Genomic DNA, 20,322 nt, shown 5'->3' with positions numbered 1-20,322 from the left:
ATTTTAAAAGTAGTATTTTCTGTGTGCTGTCATTTTGGGTGCGTTAGCAACAAATAAGATAGTCATGGAGTTCCCTTAAAATGTAGGCACTTTTCATAGTAGCCTACTCACTGTCATGTAAAATGTCTTGAGCTTAACCAATTTTAGTGCCCTTGCTGCGATTTCAAAGTTTTGTTCTGTGGTTTAAAATTTAGAATGCACAACGCTTCAGTGAGCATAGGCCTATTGTTACATTTTCTCATCTGATCTAAAGTAATCTTATCTTGTTCTGTATATAGCAGCTGGAGTCAAGGCTGATTTTTGCAAATGCTATAATAATACAACTGGGAATTAATGAGGGTCAATGAGGGTTGCTTCTCTTTTTATTGCTCAGTGTATATATATATATATATATATATATATATATATATATATATATATATATATACTGCCGTTAGAATACTTTTCTGCAACTGCTTGCTGATGACACACTATTATGCTTTTCAGTGGAATATCTTTAATGTTGGGCAAAGATAATATCTGTCGAAAATTATCTTTTTGCCAAAACTAACGATAATAGAGATGATTTAGCCAACTCCGGTAGAAATAGCTTTTTTGTCTGTGAAAAATGGTAAAAAAAAAAAAAAAATGAAATAAGTTATATTAAGTTCAAGACTTTAAACAGGGACAAGTGTGTGATTTGTGTAACTAAAAAAGTGAGTTAAAAAAACATGTTCATGCTTTCTCTGGTTGCATTTCTGTCAGTCAACATTTTTAACAAAACTTTATTATTTGTCGCATACAATTGACAGTACAATGTAGTGAAATTCAATTACTGCATTTAACCCATCCTAAGCATTAGGAGCAGTGGACAGCTATACATACAGCATCCGGGGAGCAACTTGGGGTTCAGTGTCTTGCTCAGGGACACTTTGACATGTGGCCGGAGGAGCATGGGATCGAACAGCCAATCTTGTGTTTGAGGGGCGAACACTCTACCTTTACTGCTCTATGCTTAAAAAAAATAACTTTGGTGGTATGGCATTGTGTTTATGGTATTACATCCCTTCCATACCAATTTGTCTGTTTCCTGAGAGGATATGTGGGATGGTGGTGAAAACTTGTCATGGGAAGGAGACGTGTAGACTGACCTCTATTAGCATTCAAATAGAATAGAAACACTTTTTTAGTCTTATTGACTAGTGATTCGACCACAGCCGTATGGGAGTGCATTTCTGTGCATCCCTCATGAGCCAGTGAGACACCCATGAACGCAGCAGGGGCCTGGGAGACAAGTGGTTGCTCTCAGATCTTGACGCTCTGTGGTGTATAATACATCAGGCCTTCCAGAACAAATCGTTCAGAGACAAAGACTATGGTGAATATCAAGACAGGGATGGATCTTACCAGTTTATCGCTCAGGGATGATGTTTACTTCACTGGGCTGCAGATGGTCAGAATTTCCAGCTTCTATCATCACTTAGTGGAAAATCCCAGATATCCCAGAGCTCCATTAAGGGTTGAAAACTTTTTTTTTTTCTTTCTCTGTGCGTTTTGATAATCTGTCCACACCAATAAATGTAATTAAGATCCCTTTTAACTCTCACCACAGTAAACTTTCCATGCAATGGTAGCCAAGTATGCAGCAAACAAGTCTCTAAAAGGGAGAGAGAGCGTGAGGGAGATAGAGACTCGGCGTTTGTAAATAGAGTGTGCAAAAATACACTTGCAAGAGAAACAGACTTGGTTTTGTTGATTGGAAGAGTAGAGAGTTTGTGAACTGTTTAATTGGCTTTTGCTGTTCACACGGAGTGGTCCCCTGTATAGACCAATGCGCTTAACTTCATCACTTGGCACCACTACTATTAGGGTTATAAATAGATATGTCACCCTCAACATTGGCCCAGGGGTTGTGTGAGTACAGGCACCCTCTGTCCCGTTCCGTGAGGGCACACCAGTGTTCTTGTTCAGTTATTTATGAAGGGACATGTTGCTTAGAAAAACTTGAATGGCGGCATAAATAATCAAATGTCAGCAAGCATTGTGTTTGACAGGCACCCCTCCTACCACTCCCTTTGGGGTATGTTGCAGTACAGCTCTACTTGTCGTGACGGGGCAAGTGGCTCAGATATGACTGCTGTCACTCTACTCCAAGGTGCCCCACTCCATCTTGTGATTGGGGCTACATGGTTACATACATTCCCCCCTTCCTCCACCATATGTTCCCTTCCCCCACTCTTGGCTTGGCTGGATGCAGGAATGCCTTGTCCCGACCCCCGCGAGAAGGTGTAGTGAGTGTTCATAGCCCCACGGTGTGTGTACGAGTGTGTTTGTGTGCATGCATGTGAGTTTATTCTTAAGCTCTTTGTGTGTACTGCAGCAGGACTCAGCGTGACAGCCTGAGTCAGTGGCGCTCCCCTGTGTAAAGATGTGAAAGTGTGTCACTGGGCTAGTTTGTGAGAGTGCAGTCAAATGCTGTCCTGCAGATCCTCCAGGCTGCCAGCTGAGGTTTACAATGCTTAATTAAACACTTTATTTCAAGTGGCCTGCCATTGGATTTGCTCAAACGCAGTCTCTGGCCAACCGCACATACATCATCATGGGCTGCCGGTTTAATGGCCCGTGGAGTATTGTACAATTTGTGAGATGATTGCAAATGTTAGCTCTTCTAATTGATGACACTCGCTGTATCAGTTGAAAGCTGTTCGTCAAGAACATCAGCCGAAGATTATTCTCCAAGGTGTTTTCAGAATCTTACTGAGAAACCTTTTCATTGTTTCATGTTAATTTTAACTACTGATTGTTGTAATGAAGAATAAAGATAGCTGTTAACACTGAGGTGCAAGTTGTATATGCATGTGACTTTACAGTACAGCTGCATAAAATATGGCACTTAACTGTCATAAAAGGCTACGGCTTCAGATTAAATCTGATCTTAAGCTCACAATCAATGCAGTAGAACACCTACACCTAACACCTAATTAGGCTTGATTATTCACTTTACTTTGTTTACTTTTATGGATTTCATTAATATACACCAGAGAGACCATGGAGTGAACCTGATAGAAACTTGTGTTTCTATTCACAGCTGCATGTCAAGCAGTGGTAGGAAATTATCTTTTTGGGTGACTGAAATTCATCATCACTTAAATTACATACTAATAAAGTCCATTTACTTATCCTTGTCTTATTTTGTAAGTTTCCTGCAGGTTACCACACATCCTTACAGATGTTTACCCTTAATAAAAAAACACAGAAAAAAAAAAACATATTTTACTATAATCGATCAATAAATTAAATGTGGTTGTTTATGATCAGGTTATATACTGCATGCATGTAAACAGAGTATTTTACCTCCTGCCTTCTCCCCTCATTTTGGACGAGGGTCTTTGTGCAAAAGTTGTTATGATGGAGAGTGTAGTGTTACTGTTTGGGGTTTTGGTGAAATCTGAGCCACAGTGTTTGAAGTAAGGTCCACTGAGGGGAAGTGGCCCAACGGACCGCTGGTCAGATGACTTCCAGTATGCTGGGGATTAGGGCCAGTTGATGTGGCAGGTGTGAGGGGATATGACACAGTAACCAGCTCCCTCACTGCATGAATTACAACTGAATTTTAGTGGGAAATGTTGATGCTGGTTGTTATGGTTCAGTGCATCAGTGGAGTTCATTCTTTGCTGTGTAACATTTGTTAATGCCATTGTATGCATCTATATGCACCTCCTAATAAGTAAAAGTAGATGCTTTGTGATTGCCTATGAACTAGAGCTGAATGTTAAATTGAAAAAATCCAGTCAAATTTAATATAAATAAAAACAATGTATATATATTTTGACACTTTTATTGTGCATATAATAATCATAATGCCTCAATATTAAGCACTGACCTTGATATATTGTTTAAGGAGGATGATACCAAACCCAATAGGCCTATATGACATTTTAACACTTTCTTTTTTACAAGATGCATACTTTCACACAATATGCATATCTACAATAATCCTAAACAACAAATTGTCCATCTTGGGTCAGTTTTCAGTCAAGCTGAAGGAAAATTTGTTTGATATGTTTTTAATTTAATAAAAATGGTTAAAACATAGCACATTTTAAATATATACACATGGGCGGCGCTCTCTCGATGCTTCAGAATACAACTATAACGCGCTCAAATTTAGTGCTAAAAATATTAGAAATAATAGTGGTTTTACTAATTTGTAAACTAAATAGTGTGATATTTCATTGTTTTTCTAATCGAAAATGAATATAATTGCCGTCCTGCTTGTTGTAGATTCACATAACAGCTCTTCAGATGAATCTTCCTAATTACCTTCCTGAAGTTTACAGCTGGATATCTAGAAAAAGACACAATTATGTACTTTTAATAAACAGCACAACATGTGGTCTGAAAGTCATGTTTCTGTCAGCCAAAACTAAGATTAAGTTTATTTACATATAGGGTATGTTTACTGAATCTGAATCACAGTTTATGATTTGGCTTAATTTGACTGACTTAAAAAGGTTTGTGTGTGTGTGTGTGTGTGTGTGTGTGTGTGTGTGTGTGTGTGTGTGTGCTGACATTTTCATGGAGGGCCAGGGCAAGGTTTATCAATCATAAACATGAGCCGATGGATCCCATTACGCTGTGGAGATAGGTGTGTTTACTCAGCAGTGTGAAGAGCAAAGAAAGACAAGAGCGAGAGACAGACATGTACGCAGGCTTATCCCTCTCTGTGGACACTGGTGCTAAAATATCCACATCACTCTGAGGTCATTTTTATGTCAACGCTTTCTTCTTACTGTTTATGTTAAAAGGGTTTGGTATCCACATTTTATTTAACTATTGTTGTCTTCACAACACATGGATTGACTGGTAAGAATAAGAGAACCCTGGAGGCTTAGTTTGAGGCAACATCCTACTCAATCCTTTTCCAAGGAAATTATTGGAATTCCTCGTACTTAACATGCCAAATGAGTACAACAAGAGAATCACAAAGAGGAGGTTTTTCTTTTATTCTGCATTCTTTTCTTTCTATTCTTCTCTCTGTCTATTCAGCATTTGTTTTAGTATAAGTCTATTTGAGGTAATGATAAAAGACTATCTGACCCCCCAGAAATACATTTAATGCATTTAGCGGCTTCTGCCAGTCGTGTTTTTACACCAGTAGGATAGCCTCCTATACGCATGGCAGGATCCTTATCTCTCCTTGGTCACAGTATCTCTTCACTCCCCCTCCCATTCTCTGGCCAGACGCCCCCTGGTTTTATTAATGCCCTCATCAGGAAGTGGGGCCTAGAGTTTCTCTTTACTAACAAACAAATTAGTCTTTGTATTTGAGTGGCTCCACCCCCCCTCCCTCTCTCTCTGGCTGCTGGAGAAGCTGGAAGAAAATTCTCAATGAAACAAAGAAGACATGCAGCTCGATGGCTCACAAGTGGAGCCCAGGGGCATTGGTGATGATTGGAGAAAGCAAATACTATTTTCTTGTGGAGTAATCGTTTCCGTTCTAAATTTTGAGAAGTGAAACACTGACAGGAACAAATATAGCCCATTCATCCCCATAAACAATGTGGCTTCTATTTTTGGCAGAATAGTTTGAACAAAGAACATCAAACATGGCCTTTTTGTCTCTACTGAAGTGAAGTGAATTTACTCAGAGGGACATTTTGAGAGCATGTACACATCATATGGTTGAATATTATATGCCAAGTAGAAGTCTCATACGTAATTTCTAAATGATTTCTTCAACCATTTTACCATTTTAGAAAGGCAATCTGGTGACACCGTGTTTATTTTGGGACTAGAAACAGTTTAGCTCGTTGCTTTATCCCGAGTGTGTTGACAAGGATCATAGACTCTTATTGAAAACATGCCTGTTTGTTTCTTTGGACAGGCGCTGTGACAGTGTCGCACACTGCAACGGCATCCTAAGCCTCTGTAAGAACATAACAGGTTTAACCAAGGAGCTCATATGTCAAGGCATTTCCTGTGCTGACTGTTCAACCTTCTTTTAGACAGTTTACAATATTATGCAACCTGTTAGCTGCAGTATGTGCCAATTCTGTAATTATTGTTTCATACATATTTAACACATTGTATTGTAAGAGAGTTTTGAGGTTTTAATCTGTTTTACAAAATAACTTTTCAGCTTTTTGGCTGTGGCATTAGAGCAATGATTCCCAAGCAGGAGTACCTGTACGTCAGGTGGTACTTCTGCAGTTGCTTGGAGGTATTTGGAAACATTGTGGAGCAGCCAAACTAAGAATTTAAAGAAGAATATACTAACTAACTAGAAATTACTAATTAAAAAATATATCATATATAATGGTTGAAAGGGATATCTTAAAGTATTGATGCATTTTTAAAATAGCCAAAAGTATGGATAAATGTTTAAAATTGTTAATGTTAGCCAAGAGTAATGGATACATTGTTTAAATAGTTAGCTTAAAGTAACATAATGGTTAAATAGCTCCAAGTAAATAGTTAGCCTAAACTCAAAGTAAATAGTTAGCCTAGCTAAAAAAAATAATGGCTAAATGGTTAAAATGGTGAGCTAAAAGTAATGGATAAACTTCAAAACTGGAATCTTCAAACTTCTACTACTCTAAGTAGTCAAATGCAAACTTGACCGGAGCGACCTAAACATTGTTCTTTCAATTGCATGAAAATGATTATATAGTGTAAAATAAGATACAGTTTGAAATCAATTTATATAAACACATTTGGAACATGACAGGTGGTGTCGATAAAGGCGCACTTGAGCTAATTTTATTTGACAGGGCTGTGAGTACATAAGGTAAATAAGGTAATGAAACCACTGCATCAGAGCACAATAACATTATGAGAATATCATCTACCATCAATTCCCAGATGTAGTAACTGATAGGCATGATTAAAGGGAGAGCTGATTGTCATCAATAATAAATTGTGTGTGTGTGTGGGTGGGGGTGGGGGTGGGGGTGGGTGGGGCATTGTGGTTTCAAGTGTTGTTCTCCGAACACAGAGGAATGGCTTATTCAAACGCTGGGGTTATCTGAGGTGACAGGAAATTGTTAGCATTCCATATAATGGATACAGAAGGTGTATCAACACACTGTCTTTTTTCAGAGCTCTTTATTATTTGTATGTGTGACATGTTGCCAGCAAAGTACCAGCCCTACCATCATGACTAACAGGATTATATGCTTTAAGAAGATTATTATAATTAAAATCTTTTGGCAAAAGTAATCTACATGCTAATCTATATGTAGCATTGCTGTATTCCCCACCAAACACTTCTGTTACATTCATTTCTGATACAAAAGAAAATCTGTAATACTCTCTAGTGAACATGCATTCTTGATGACGTTTCTTGGTTAAGAGAATAAAGATGCACATTCATGTGTTGTCTCTCTTATGTCTTCCAGTCTGTGGTCCGAGTATCGACATCCGAAATGAGATTGGCGAGTTCAAGCGGCTGGAAAACTGTACGGTGGTGGAGGGCTACCTGCAGATCCTCCTCATCACCGACAAGACCAACAACTTCCACCAGGAGGCCTTCCGCTCCCTCAGCTTCCCAAAGCTGACCGTCATCACCGACTACCTGCTGCTGTTTCGCGTCTCGGGCCTGGACAGCCTCAGCATGCTCTTCCCTAACCTGAGTGTCATCCGGGGGCGCAATCTCTTCTACAACTACGCCCTTGTGATCTACGAGATGACCAGCCTGAAGGACATCGGCCTGTACAACCTGAGGAACATCACCCGCGGAGCCGTGCGGATTGAAAAGAACCCTGAGCTCTGCTACCTGGACTCGGTAGACTGGTCTCTTATTATGGATGCTGGAACCAACAACGTTATCAATGGGAATAAGAAGCCAAAGGAGTGTGACAATGTCTGCCCAGGAATCATGGAGGATAACCCTCTTTGTCAGCGGACGTTGTTAAAAGACAAGTACAACTACCGCTGTTGGACCTCCAACCAGTGCCAGAAAGGTAACCTGAATTCTATGGTGTTTTATTTTTTATACTTTATCCCAGCAGATAATGTCGAGAAAGAATAAAGCAGCTTTAGATGGGAAGTTTGCTATATAGGTTTTGATAACGGCAGTGTGCAACATTTCGTGATACAAGTACAGTAAATGCAGATGTGACTTTGATCTATGTAGGAGGTTTCCCGTCTTATAAACATTCTGAAATTGTGCATTCTTTAACCAGCGAACAAATCCCATGAATCTATGCAGTGTTTTTCCTTCATTTCCGTCAGGCTGCAGGATTGTCCACGGGCCAGTGCAAACATTTCCTCTCTGTTCATTATAGAGACCTTGTCTTTAGATCAGGCTATTTGTGGAGTGAAGGATGGCTGCAATATAGAGCACCAGGTATTAGAAAGGCATGCTCAGTTGAGGTTAAAGTTGCTCTGCCAAGAAATGAGCTAGTCTACCTGTCTGGACCATGTCAGTTAAATATTTGCCTTAGGGATTTTTTGCAATTTATGAAAAGGGGTATATTGAAGAATTTGGTGGAGGTTCATTCTTGTTTAACTTTGGCCCCGCGGTAGGGTCATGCATTTTTAAAAACAGTTCAGAGGAGGGTCATATCATTTATATATATATATATATATATATATAGAAATTTAAATTTCTCTCGATCTGCAGGTTTGAATTAATTCAGTTATGTGTATTTGCTCTCACGGGTGTAGCAGCTTGTAGCAGCGTTACATATCTTCACCTCTTTTTCTCTCCGATTTCAGAGTGAGAGACAGCTTTTTTTATTAGAAATTGGGACAACCAGATTAGCTGTCTGTATGATAGAATGTGTAAATATGGGTTAATAGGTGTGGCAGCAATCGCTTCAGGGTGTCGGGTCAGGACACTATTCCAATGTTCAGGTGAGAGTGTGGGGAGAAAGGAGATGCAGAGTCCAGGGTTGCGGTGTCTCATGCCTCTTCAAAACTACTGTAAAAGACAGTTCAAGCCTTTGTAATATACTCCTGCAGCCTGTTTGACACAGACAGACTAAGCTGAGCTGTTGATGAAATGTTCCGTTCTTTCTCACATAAAATCATTTTTTTTCTTCATATCATGTTTCTTGCTTGTATTGCTTTAATGCAGTTATTTTTTTAACATATACAGCTCCTAGTTGTTTCCTTTGGCCATCTATGCTTTTATTTTTTAAACATTTCTCCAAGGGTGCAGAGGGTTTGCAGAGGTTGTTTTCATCAGAGGTTGGAATTCCTTCACAGACTGAACTTAAGAATAACACACAATGCCCTATCTCAACAGTTGAAATGGTAATTACAGAATGATTATTATTGTATGATGTGTAGACATGGTTACTGAAAGGCCTTTTCAGATGCTAATAACAACATATAATAGGAAAAGTTATGGCCTTCCATTTTTCTGCTGCTTGGCTTTGATAGAAGATGTTGTTTATGTGTGGTTTAGAGAGTATATCAATGCCACAGCTTTGGCGTTGTTGTGTACTATTTCCCTTTATTTGTTTATTTTGCATAGACTATTAACACGTTCATACTTGAGGGAAGACTGGCCGCTGGTATTTCCCTCTCTCTGGAGTCTGAATGTCCATACTGTACCAAAACTCAGTGGAGTAAGTAAAAGATATGCAGATAAATGTTTATTTCTTGGTGAAAAGGATTATGTCCAACTTGACTTTTGTTTTACCAGAAAAAAACTCCTGGTCGGTGCCATTTCCTCTGTCCTCTCATCTGTGTGAAATAATGGTGGGAAATTTCCTCCAGGCCTTTTCTTTTGAAGACCTGTGTACAGCTCCCATGGTCAGTTGGAAGTCTCAAACACCACCCTCCTTCACCCCCGGAGACCCTCAGAACAAATAGTGGAAATCAAGCGTGCGTCCTTTCCCTAGTGACCACGTCTGTCTCTATAGAAAAGCTATGGCGTTTATTGTTGTGCCTCTGTTTACTCTTGCATGCACTTTCCTGTCGGAGCTCCCTGCATGTTGTTATCCATTCCATAATCCATATACAGTTGGCTATGTGCATTTAAAAAATAGTTTTTGGTTTTATTTGTATATCTTTGTTCAAAAAACAAAAGAAAAGCCTCCTAAATTTGCTTCATTTTCAAAATGCTACATTGTGAATGACCTTCAAGTCACCTCTGCTCTTCCCACAGTAGATACTGTGTAGTGTTTTTGCGGTGAAACTCCCTTTTGTTCTCTCATGTTAGACTTGAGAGGCAGAGCAGGAGTATTGTTTCAACCAGTTCACTTCTCTGTGAGGCCCAGGCCGAGGTCAGGGTAAATGCATTCATCTAGAGGGCCCTGAGGTCTCAAGGCTGCAGATAAAGGCTCCGGGGAGCTACACAGTGGGGAAAAAAGGAGGAGTTACTGAAGCAATAATAGGCCAGAATAAAGCTAGAGCAGGTCTGTGAGGTCTGTTAATATTCCAGGCTTGATGCACAGTTAACATTTCTCACCGTCTTTTTAGAGGCTTGATGTGTCTACCTCTCTCCTTCCTGCTTAAGATTCCTCTCTCCTCCCTCCACCCCTCCGCATAATTGTCTTGTTTTTCTCCAGTACAGATGTTCCTTCAAGGGCATTCAGTGGTTTTGTAGTCAATATGGCCTGGTCTCCTCTTTAATTACACTACATGAGGAGGGAGTGCTGTCTGCCTAGCACACTACTTTAGCCTCTGGGCCTTCTAGTGCTTCACAGAGCAACAACAAAACTCCTCTTTCCACATGTTTGTCCACCTACCAGTACTGTTTCCCACAGCAGTTTGGGGCGTATTAGATGAGAGGTGAATGTGTATATATGATGCTGGGCAGAATGAGCCAGGTTAATGCTGTACTTGGGGCTGGATGGAAGGGAGTGGGAGCAGAGGTTTTGGGTGCTTTTTAGTGGCAGGCAGCGATGCATAGAGAGGTGGAGGGGCGCTGAGGGGAAATGTCAGACAAATGTCAAGTATACAAGCTCAACAGCAAGCTCTTGCTAAAGCGCAGTGCTTGGAGGGTTGAAAAATTGTTGTCCCTCCTCCTCCTTCTCCCCCCCCCATGCTTCCTTGTAAATCCTCCCTGCCTTCCCTACCGCTGCTTTCCCCTCGTCATACACGCTGTCTGTCCGTTTTTTTGCCCACTAGCGTTCTCCACTTCGCTTAGCCTCAGCCTGGATCTCATCTCTGATTTTCCTTGTCAGTTGTTCTGCTGGTGTTTCCTTCTCTATTTTCGCCTCACTCTTTTCTGCAGGGTTTATCTGAGGGCTGTTAACAGCTATGGCTGTCAGATATCTTTCCGCTGTTTACTTGTCGGGGGACATTCTCTCATCACTGCAGTGGTCACAGCCAACCGGCTTGTTTGGCCAGGCCCTGAGTCCTTTGACACCGCACGATGTTTGCTTTGAGTTTTGGTGGATCCTGTGACTGAAAACTGTCTGGCCTGCTTCATGTAGCCTCCTCAGGTCTCTGTGTTTGCTGCAGACATGCCTTCCTTCTGCCCCTGAATCTGAGCAAAAGCCAGATAGACAAGAGGCTTTTAAAATGAGGCAGATGAGCAGGAAAACATGCTGCTGTGTCCATGCTCCGTCTGAGGGCAGGTTAGTCTTCATTGCTCCACAGGGAGGCACACCCTCTGTCACTCACTAGTCCTCATATACTATATTGTCTTTTGTCTGTCAGTATGTATGTATGTTTGTGATGTATGTTTTTCTTGAGGTCCCCTCGAAAACGAGATGGCACATCTCAAGGGGTTTTCCTCTTAATAAATATACATAATTTCTTCTTTATGTAATAGAATATTAACTTAATGTTTAATTAATCAAAATGTCCACATACTGAAACTGCCTTTTGCTTTTTGAGAAAGCATACTGAGATGTATTTGGTTGAAAATGGTGCAGTGTCAGTTTGCATTTTAGCTATCGTGGTGTAAGGTGAAATTTGACGTAAGGAGACCTGCTGTCCTGTTATGCCACAGACAGTCTGTGCTCTATGTGTCCTTGTACTGAACCCAGAAGTAACGCAGCAGAGTGAAAGCATTTTGGAGCCCTGGCAGTTGGGAGAGCTCTCCACCGGCCCGGGAGAGTTTTGCATTTGATAATGTTTACTCCCTCCTTGCCAGAGACCCACTTGATATCTCTGGTCTGAGTGCTCTGACCTAAGGCCACTTCACAGTGGAAAACAGTTTCTTTTAGAGGATGTAGGGTAAGCAGGTTCAGACTTGCATAAAAAAAACATTTTTTCTACTTTTTTTTCAGTTTTTGATATCTTTTGATAGAGTTGATAGAGCAACATTCTATGTTTTTCTTATTGTCAGCAAATCCAATGAAAGAACCAAAACCAACAATCTGTCTCTTGATGCTTTCTGACTTCCCTTCACTGTCTGTGGCACTGCAGCCCCAAGCCCATTGGTTCCAACTGAAAATGTGAATCTTCAAACACGGGTCCTAAATAAATAGTGTCATTACAAAAAATAATAAATACTTTTCTTTTAAAGTTAGGTACTGTAGGTTTTAGCAAACATTACTCAAACAAGAGGAAATTGTGAATTTTTATGATGTGTTTTTAATGTGTTTTCTGGACACTATGCCACTTAGGAATAAGCTACTAGATACTATAGGATCAATTGATGGTTTTGGTCTTCGAGATTGGGAATTATTGACAATTAGAAACATACACAATATCACAAGGCTTATCTTTTAAAAGAGTTACATCCAACTGATAACAGATATTTTTCTTCGTTTCTCTTTTCACTTGTTGGTTGTTTGATTTTCTTGCTCTCTGTGCTAATACATTTAATCAAAACATTATTGACAAGAAAATATAAATTAATCAGAGAGAAAACAGAATGCAAATCCTCCTTATCCCTCAGAGGCTTTTGTAAATTGATTTCTGGAGCTACTACATAACTCATACTTCTTGTTGTCCAGATTAGTTGCAGAAATATCGAACTGTGCAGAAATTATGCTCCGTTTGTGCTGGCTAAGAGCTAGATTAATTGATACTTTAGGCTTTAGGCATGTATGATAAGTTGAGTCGAATGAGTCTGCTCCTTTAAGTATATAAGGTAGAAATTCCTGCTGGCTTACTCATTGCAGTTGTGAGGGGATAAAGAGGGGGAAATACACAGCACAGGCTGTATGTGCAGACTACATGTGCAGGGCCATACAGAGACTATTTGTTGGCAATGAGAAGGAGCTAATCTGATCTTGGTGATGATATTGATGTAGGTCTATTTTGTGTTTGTCTGAGGGTGTTGTGCGCCAAGGTGGGCTGAATTCTTATGTTTATCTGTCAGTCGTTTTTGTTTAGCCAACATCCAACAGCAGATACAAGGAAGCTTTTAAATATTTAATGACTTTTCTGAAGCTTATCAAAGTCCTGCGGTTATAAGGACAGGATGCAGAAAAGGGCTAAAATTCCAGTCTTGACAGTTTGGTGCTTTCCTGGGGGCACACTCAGCACTATGACTCAGTACCCATACATCTGATGTTTCCACCAGGCTTGAGCTACTCGCCTGCGCTCTGCTCCATTTTGTACTGTACAAAGCTTAGGCAGGGTGCCAGTGTTAGTGCCAAAGAGATGGCACTCATGTCGATCGGACTCATTCATTCCTGCCCTCTCACAACCACCAGACTAAAGATGGAAAATTCAGATCCATCATGTTCTCCACTAGCATGCTCTAAATTTTCTCTCTGTTCACCAGGTCACCACAGCGTCCTGGGGGCGGGGAAACTGGGCCTGTGCTTGGTAAATACCCAGCATTTCAACACATTAGTGTAGACGGCCCTTGTAGGTAACTTCAGGAGGATGTATTAAACACTTGAGACTCATTCGTCCTGTTCAGTTAACTCTGGCCCTGCTGGCACTGTTTGTGTGCAAGACCGCCCTTGTCTTTATTATTTCCACAGAGGACTGGGGACCTATTGATTCACAGGGTTACAACTCCATGGTGTCATTGAAATAAATACATTGCAGAAAGCAGACAAAGCTCCCTTCACGGCAGCCCTCCGTTCTCTTTGTGTTCTTAGGCGCTTACATCTTTTTAAACAGTGGTACAAGGGCAAGAGAAGCGACAACAGGCTGTAAATAGGGTTGTGTTATGTGTGTGTTGGAGAGAGAGCCCGGACACAACAGCTTCTTTTGTTATTCCTTTACTGCTGCTCCTTCAGCTATGGTATGTACTGTACCTCAGTGGGAAAATCTCTGACTTCATCTTATTTTTTTTTTTTGTAAGATTATTTTTTGGGGGCTTTTTCCCTTTATTTCAGAGTGACAGTGGATAGACAGGAAAGGTGGGAGAGAGATGGTGGATGACACGCAGCAAAGGGCCGCAGGTCGGATTCGAACCCGTGCTGCTGCAAAGGCCTCAGCCTACATGGGGCGCATGCGCTTACTGGGTGAGCTAGAGGTCGCCCCAAATCATCTTATCTTTTCATCAGTTATTGATTGCCACAATATCGCCTACACGTGTTGATATCCAGATTGAAGCCAGTTAGTGTATCAGTAAATTAATAAGTGGAAAGTAAGAAAAACTTTGCTACTATAATTAAAACGAGTTATAGTAGCACATTTTACATTTTGTAGCTATATTAGCACACGGGCTGTAATGCTAGTGTTATAGCTATATTAGCAAATCATATTAACAATTTTTAAAAGAATAGATAAATATTTTAGGAAATCTTGCAGATCTTTGTCAGTACAGAATCTCATATCTGTACAGTAAATAAGAAGCTACAACATTTCAACACAATATGAAACTACAGTTCAGTTTTTATACTGATTAAACAAATATAATTTACAATTTGTTAGTTTATGAGCTTCAGAGGTTCTGGTTGTTACGTTTGGACAGAGCCAGGCTAGCTGTTCCCTCCAGTCTTTATTCTATGCTAAGCTAAGCTAACTGGCTGCTGGCTGTAGCTTCATATTTAAGTAGTACTCATCTAAACTAGAGTTTAAGGGGTTTCATAATTGATAGTCATGTCAGCAAATTCTACTTGTATTAACATACAGTACACTGTTTTAATGTGAACAGAAAATAATACAAGTATGCATTTGTGTGTGTGTATGTGTGTGCGTGTGTGTTTTCTGTCTTAGTACATTCCATCTACATCCCTGCACCCTCCCTCCCCCCTTCTCCTTCTCTCTCCTGGCCTTTGTCACATTTTCTCCCAATCTAGGTCACATTCATAAATGTCATTCTTGGGAAGTGTTACCAGCCGATGTTAGTACATTCACCCAAAACAGAGACCTTCTTCTCTGAGTACCAAGAACCTGAGCCCTCTTAAACCAAGGGGAAAATCTCTGTTTGGTTACAAATAGTTTTTCTGCTCAATTGGTTTTATTGGTTGCCTTTGGACTTCTGAGAGGCCTGACGCACGAGTGGCGATTGGTCAGAATGGAATCCTTTTTGCCTCACGCGTTAATTTGTTTTGAGTTCCTCCCAAACACAAAATTGTAACATACTATATATTTGCCTCACTGCTTGAGCAAAATGTGGTGAAACTCATGAAAAGCCACAGACACGTGTCGACTGCTATTGCTTACTTTTAATTTCAACAACAGTGTCTTTCCCTGCATTTCAATTTGCTTATTGCAAGTTAGCAAAGTTCATTGATGATGACATGGTTAGACAGTGTGTTGTCCATGTATGAACAGCAGGGCTTATTGTCCATTGATGGCCGGCGCCGTGAGTTTATCCGACTCCTGTCCTCTGTGGCTTACAGAGGACTCCTCTCAAAGCACTGACAGATTGGCCTCTTTTCCTAGGTTTCCTCTCATATACTTGATTGACCAAAATAGGACCTTTGTGTCATGCTGCAAGCCACACTTGCACATAAAAACACAGGTACTCATGCACACACACATACACTCCATCTCCTCTCTCACATGCGATCCCTCTTCGTTTACACATTTTCCTCAACTTGTGCCCATGTTGCGTGTGCCTACTGTGACTGCGCCTGCGGTGTTCATCGATGTCTGTGTGTGTGTTTGTAAATGTGTGTGTTACCCCAGAGTAAAGTGTGTGCTTCTAGCATGTTTGATGCTTATTTGAGCCACCCAGTGCCTCTGGTGATAGGCTGCTTGCTGCCTTCTGGTTGTACAGCTCGGAAGCTGTGACTCATCCTTTGCTCTCTCACCACTCATTCATAAATCTGCGTGAATATTATAACTTCCTCTCACAGAGCCGTGGGGCCCCCTGGCTCTGTGGTAGATTCCCTTCACTCCTGCTCTAAATGGCAGGAAGGATGAGGGTTATCTCGGCCTTTTAGTGACGCCTCTCAGAGAGGTGAGAGAGATGTTTGCCCCACGCCTGCTGCCTGTGCCTGTGCCTGCCTTTAGCGCCTGAGCCGCGCCTCTGTCTGCAACATGCCTCGGCTCTATCCCTCCATATAGTGCAGGCCAGACCAGCCATTTACTCACTGCTGGGCTGGCTTGGCAGTGCTTCCTGGGAGATAATGTGCCATGCCTGCAAGTAAGCTCTGAGAGCACGGATTAATTCCACAACGGAAAAAAAAAAGAAATCTCCTACTGACTTCCATCTCTCCTGCAGAGGTGAGGATGTACGCTGGCATACAGCAGAGAGAGGAGAGTACCCTGCTTTGCCAGAATAGTTAGTCAGGTTCACTGAGGTCACAGAAACACTGCTCCTCTATTTTCTTCCCCTGTTGTGTGTGTGTGTGTGGCAGTGTTGTAGTCGAGTCACCAACTGTCAAGTCCCCAGTGTTTGAGTCCGAGTCCAAGTCTGAGTCACCAAAGAAGAGTCAGAGTCGAGTCACCATTACCTGAGTTCAAGTCCGAGTCGAGTCTTGAGTCCTCAGTGTTCGAGTCCAAGTCGAGTCATCAAGGTTGAGTCTGTGACTGCCTACATTTCTCCACTCTGGCACCTTTTAAAGAGCTCATATACTAATAAAAGAGGGTCTACATTAAGCAAAAATGACACCACTGTCACAATTGCAAAGGGAGTTTATTTTTATCTGACTTTTTTCTAAACAACATTTAGCGGTGCTCTTTCCAGCATTGGATGTAACATCCGTGTAGGCGAACTTCATGATCCAGGGCGCATCTCTCTGCATTTTCCAAATGTGAACATGTATTATGGAGCCCGCGAATCATGCACTACAGTTGCATATATCAATATCAATTCCTTTGTTACGAGAGTAGTGAAAGTAAGAAGCGAGAATGCAGCGTTAAGTGAGTGACGTCAAGTGAGTGTGTTGTCAAGCAAGGAGAGCGAGTGGTAGCGGTGTCCAACTGAGAAGCGTATGTGTGGCTGTGAGGAAACAGCAAGAGAAAAAAGAGATCCCAAAGACGATGTAAAGTGAGTTAACAGTTAACAATAAACAAGAAGCTTCTCAAGACATGGTGGCTTCATCTATTGTTAATACTGTCGGTGAAGTAAAGGGTGTTAGCCCCAAAAGAACATCAACCCTGGATGGAATGTCTCCCCAGCTCCTTCCCGGCCAGTCTTGGAGCCCGAAACAAGAAAAGTGTAACATCTTCAAATTTTTATAACCTATTTAGTCAGAAACTTCATCCAACGTCTGAGTCCTTTTTCATGAATGCTCAAGTCTGATTTTATATATCCTCGAGTCTGAGTCCAAGTACAAGACATCAGTCTGCGAGTCCAAGTCAAGTCACGAGTCCAGAGACTAGAGTCTTGAGTCCAGGACTCGAGTACTCCATCACTGGTGTGTGGTAAGGAGGCGAGGGGGTGGTGGATCTGATCTACTCTCTCTACCTTTCCCTCCACACATGACTGAAATGTGTCTTTCTTTGAAAAGAGATCCAAGGGCATGTCCATGTGGGTTGTGTCTTGTTTTAAAGCTTTGCGACCAAATAGCTTTGGTACTAAAGAAGTTGGCAGGTACACACAAAGTTTGAATAGAGATACATCTTATAATCAAATCTAGAATAAGTGATTGTACAATGAGTAAAGAATAGTTATTGCATCCTCCAGCAGCTTAGCTCACGATGAGTCATGGATGTGTGTGTGTGTGTGTGTGTGTGTGTGTGTGTGTACTAGCTATAAAGAAGATAGAGCAGGCCTCAGCGTGCCAGCCGTGTTTTGCCGTCTGTTCTTTTTAGGAGCATGTGCACAATGAGGAGATGAAAGAACATCATAAAATTACAGGACAATCACATTACAAGGAAATCTCATGAATTACACAGCCAAATAAAATGCCTGTGACAACAACACACTTCCCCTCAAACCCTTTCTTCAAGTTCCCCGTTAGTCAGCATAAGGATTGACTTTATATTAGCTCCAAACAAAGTTTTGATCATGTCAGGTCTTTACAAATCTTCCCCCATGTATCTTTTAATGTCAACAATCCATAAAGCAGCCTGGCTTTTCTAATGTCATTAGTCTAATTTCTCTCAATGACTGAAAAATAACCTTGAAAAATAACTTTGACCCTATCTGTTGCCTCCCCTTCCTCTCTCTCCTTAGCTTGTTTGGGTGGGATCCCCAGGGCCTAGTGCAGTTGTCAGCACGCAGCCTAATAGGCACAGGTGGCTGGGGCTCCTCTGCCTTCTCCAGCCCTCTTGGCATGACATTCTTGGCAGAACGGCAGCTCCTTGGCCGGCCGCCTCAATAGGCCACTCCAACACAGCAATCACCAGTTAGTGCTTTGTCAGCATCGGGGTGGCCCAGGATGAAATATGGCTCACAACTTTGAAATATGGCCTCCTGTAGAGAAATCCAGCAGCGTGTGAAGTGCCGCCATTGAGCTATACAGTGTCAGAATTCTGTGTATTTCTTCTTCTCGTAGACACGGATGTAAATGCGATTTTATTCATGAAGACTCTCAAAGTGATGACATGTTGCTGGGTCATCCCTGGATCCCTCGTCAATGGTCCCAGTGGAGCAGAGTCAAAAGAAGGATTGGGAGGGTGGGGGGGGTTTGGTTGAAGAGAAACTGTACAGCTGGTGTACTGCACCACGCAGCAGTCAGACAGCGGTTTGTTACTGTGTCAGATAAATATAGAGGTCTCTGGAGCTCCCCACTGCAGCTTTATCTCTGCTTGGAGGGAGGGAAAGGCCGCGTCACCTGGGAGCTGCCACTATCCTCATTCATCCTCGCTAAATTGGCTTTAGACTCACAGGACATTAAAGATTATTGTGACTCTATAATGGCAAATGGGGTAAGGTGACAGGAAAATGTTGTCGCTGTTTTTCCTGTAACCCCACAGGACACCAACAAGATTACATAGTGCTGACCCATAATGAGATAATCTGATAGATTTGTCTGTAGGCTAGGGCTGGGGGATTAAAATATGTGTATATATCACAATATAGCAACCGTATGCAAAGTGCCATATACAATAAAATAATAATGAATAAAATAACATTTTCTAAATGTCATTTAAAAAAAAAAAAAAAAAGCTGTGAGCACCGCAAACAAAATTCCATTCACCACAATTGTATTGGAGTGGTCAAAACCCAGAGTAAGAAAATAATGTTGACATGCAATCTTAGTAGCTGTTATGATTTAATCCGTAACGCTTTTAGGACTTCCTATCCTTGTTGGCTTAAAAGTTAAGCATCAGAGGGTTTTTTTTTCTGTAAGGCTTTCAATCATATTGCATGGTCATTATCAGCCAGAAAAGGGACTTAAAGTAGGTAACTGGTTAAAGATTGCTTGTTGTTGGGGTGAACCCACCCTTTAACTCCAATTTTCTTGGTATAATTCATTTTGGCAATTGAAGTTTTCAAAACAATAACACAACATAAACATATCATATGATAAATGATAATATTAAATAATATTTCAGCCCTAATTTAAGCCTGCTGGATGTATGTCTGACCTTCCCTGTTGAGGGATCTGCTGTTCAATGATGAGCTTGCTCACAGACTTTAAGAACTCATTGACCCCCCTGCCTGTGTGTGTTTTAATACTATGCATCCTCATCTGGCAGCCTGGTCCTCAGGTCTGCTGCTGATAGAGCAGAATGGATGCTCAATGGGGGTGGAGGTGGATGTGCATTAGCACTCCTTTCATCTGTTCTGTTCTGTTGTCTCCGATGAGAGCGCATTTGTTGAAGCTTCCAGTAGGCCTTTTGAAGTCCCAGTCTGGACTCGTCCCCCTTTGGTTCCAACACCATCCCCCCACCACCCACTCCTATTAGTGCATCAATTACGGAGACAAGGCTTGCGGGGCTTGTTTCCACTTGAGTGTGTGTCAGGAATCACCTCTCACTCACTGTGGCTGTGTGATAAACATGACAGACACTAGCCCACAGCCTGCATGTAAACACCGCCCATTCTCATTCATATTTTATTACTCACACATCAGCGTAGGCTTTTCTTGCAGTGGTCGCCAGCTTGCTTTAGCTTTTGTTCTGTTATACCTCACTGTTTAATTTTGATGTGGTTTGAAAATGCCCGGACTTCCTGATGATGAG

General features: G+C 41.4%; 1 protein-coding gene across 2 annotated transcripts in view; it reads left to right on the top strand.

The window, feature by feature from the left end:
- Positions 1 to 20,322, top strand: part of igf1ra (insulin-like growth factor 1a receptor) — a 77,428-nt gene that overhangs the window by 2,056 nt on the left and 55,050 nt on the right. For both annotated transcript variants that reach the window (XM_031293487.2, XM_031293486.2), the window contains exon 2: positions 7,380 to 7,943. In XM_031293487.2, coding sequence (XP_031149347.1) covers positions 7,380 to 7,943 — 564 coding nt within the window. The remainder of the gene's footprint in view (positions 1 to 7,379; positions 7,944 to 20,322) is intronic.

The sequence above is a fragment of the Sander lucioperca genome, chromosome 7 (assembly GCF_008315115.2).
Source record: "Sander lucioperca isolate FBNREF2018 chromosome 7, SLUC_FBN_1.2, whole genome shotgun sequence".
Classification (NCBI taxonomy): domain Eukaryota; kingdom Metazoa; phylum Chordata; class Actinopteri; order Perciformes; family Percidae; genus Sander; species Sander lucioperca.
The sequence above is the reverse complement of the archived record's forward strand: the minus strand, read 5'-3'. Positions and strand labels throughout refer to the sequence as shown.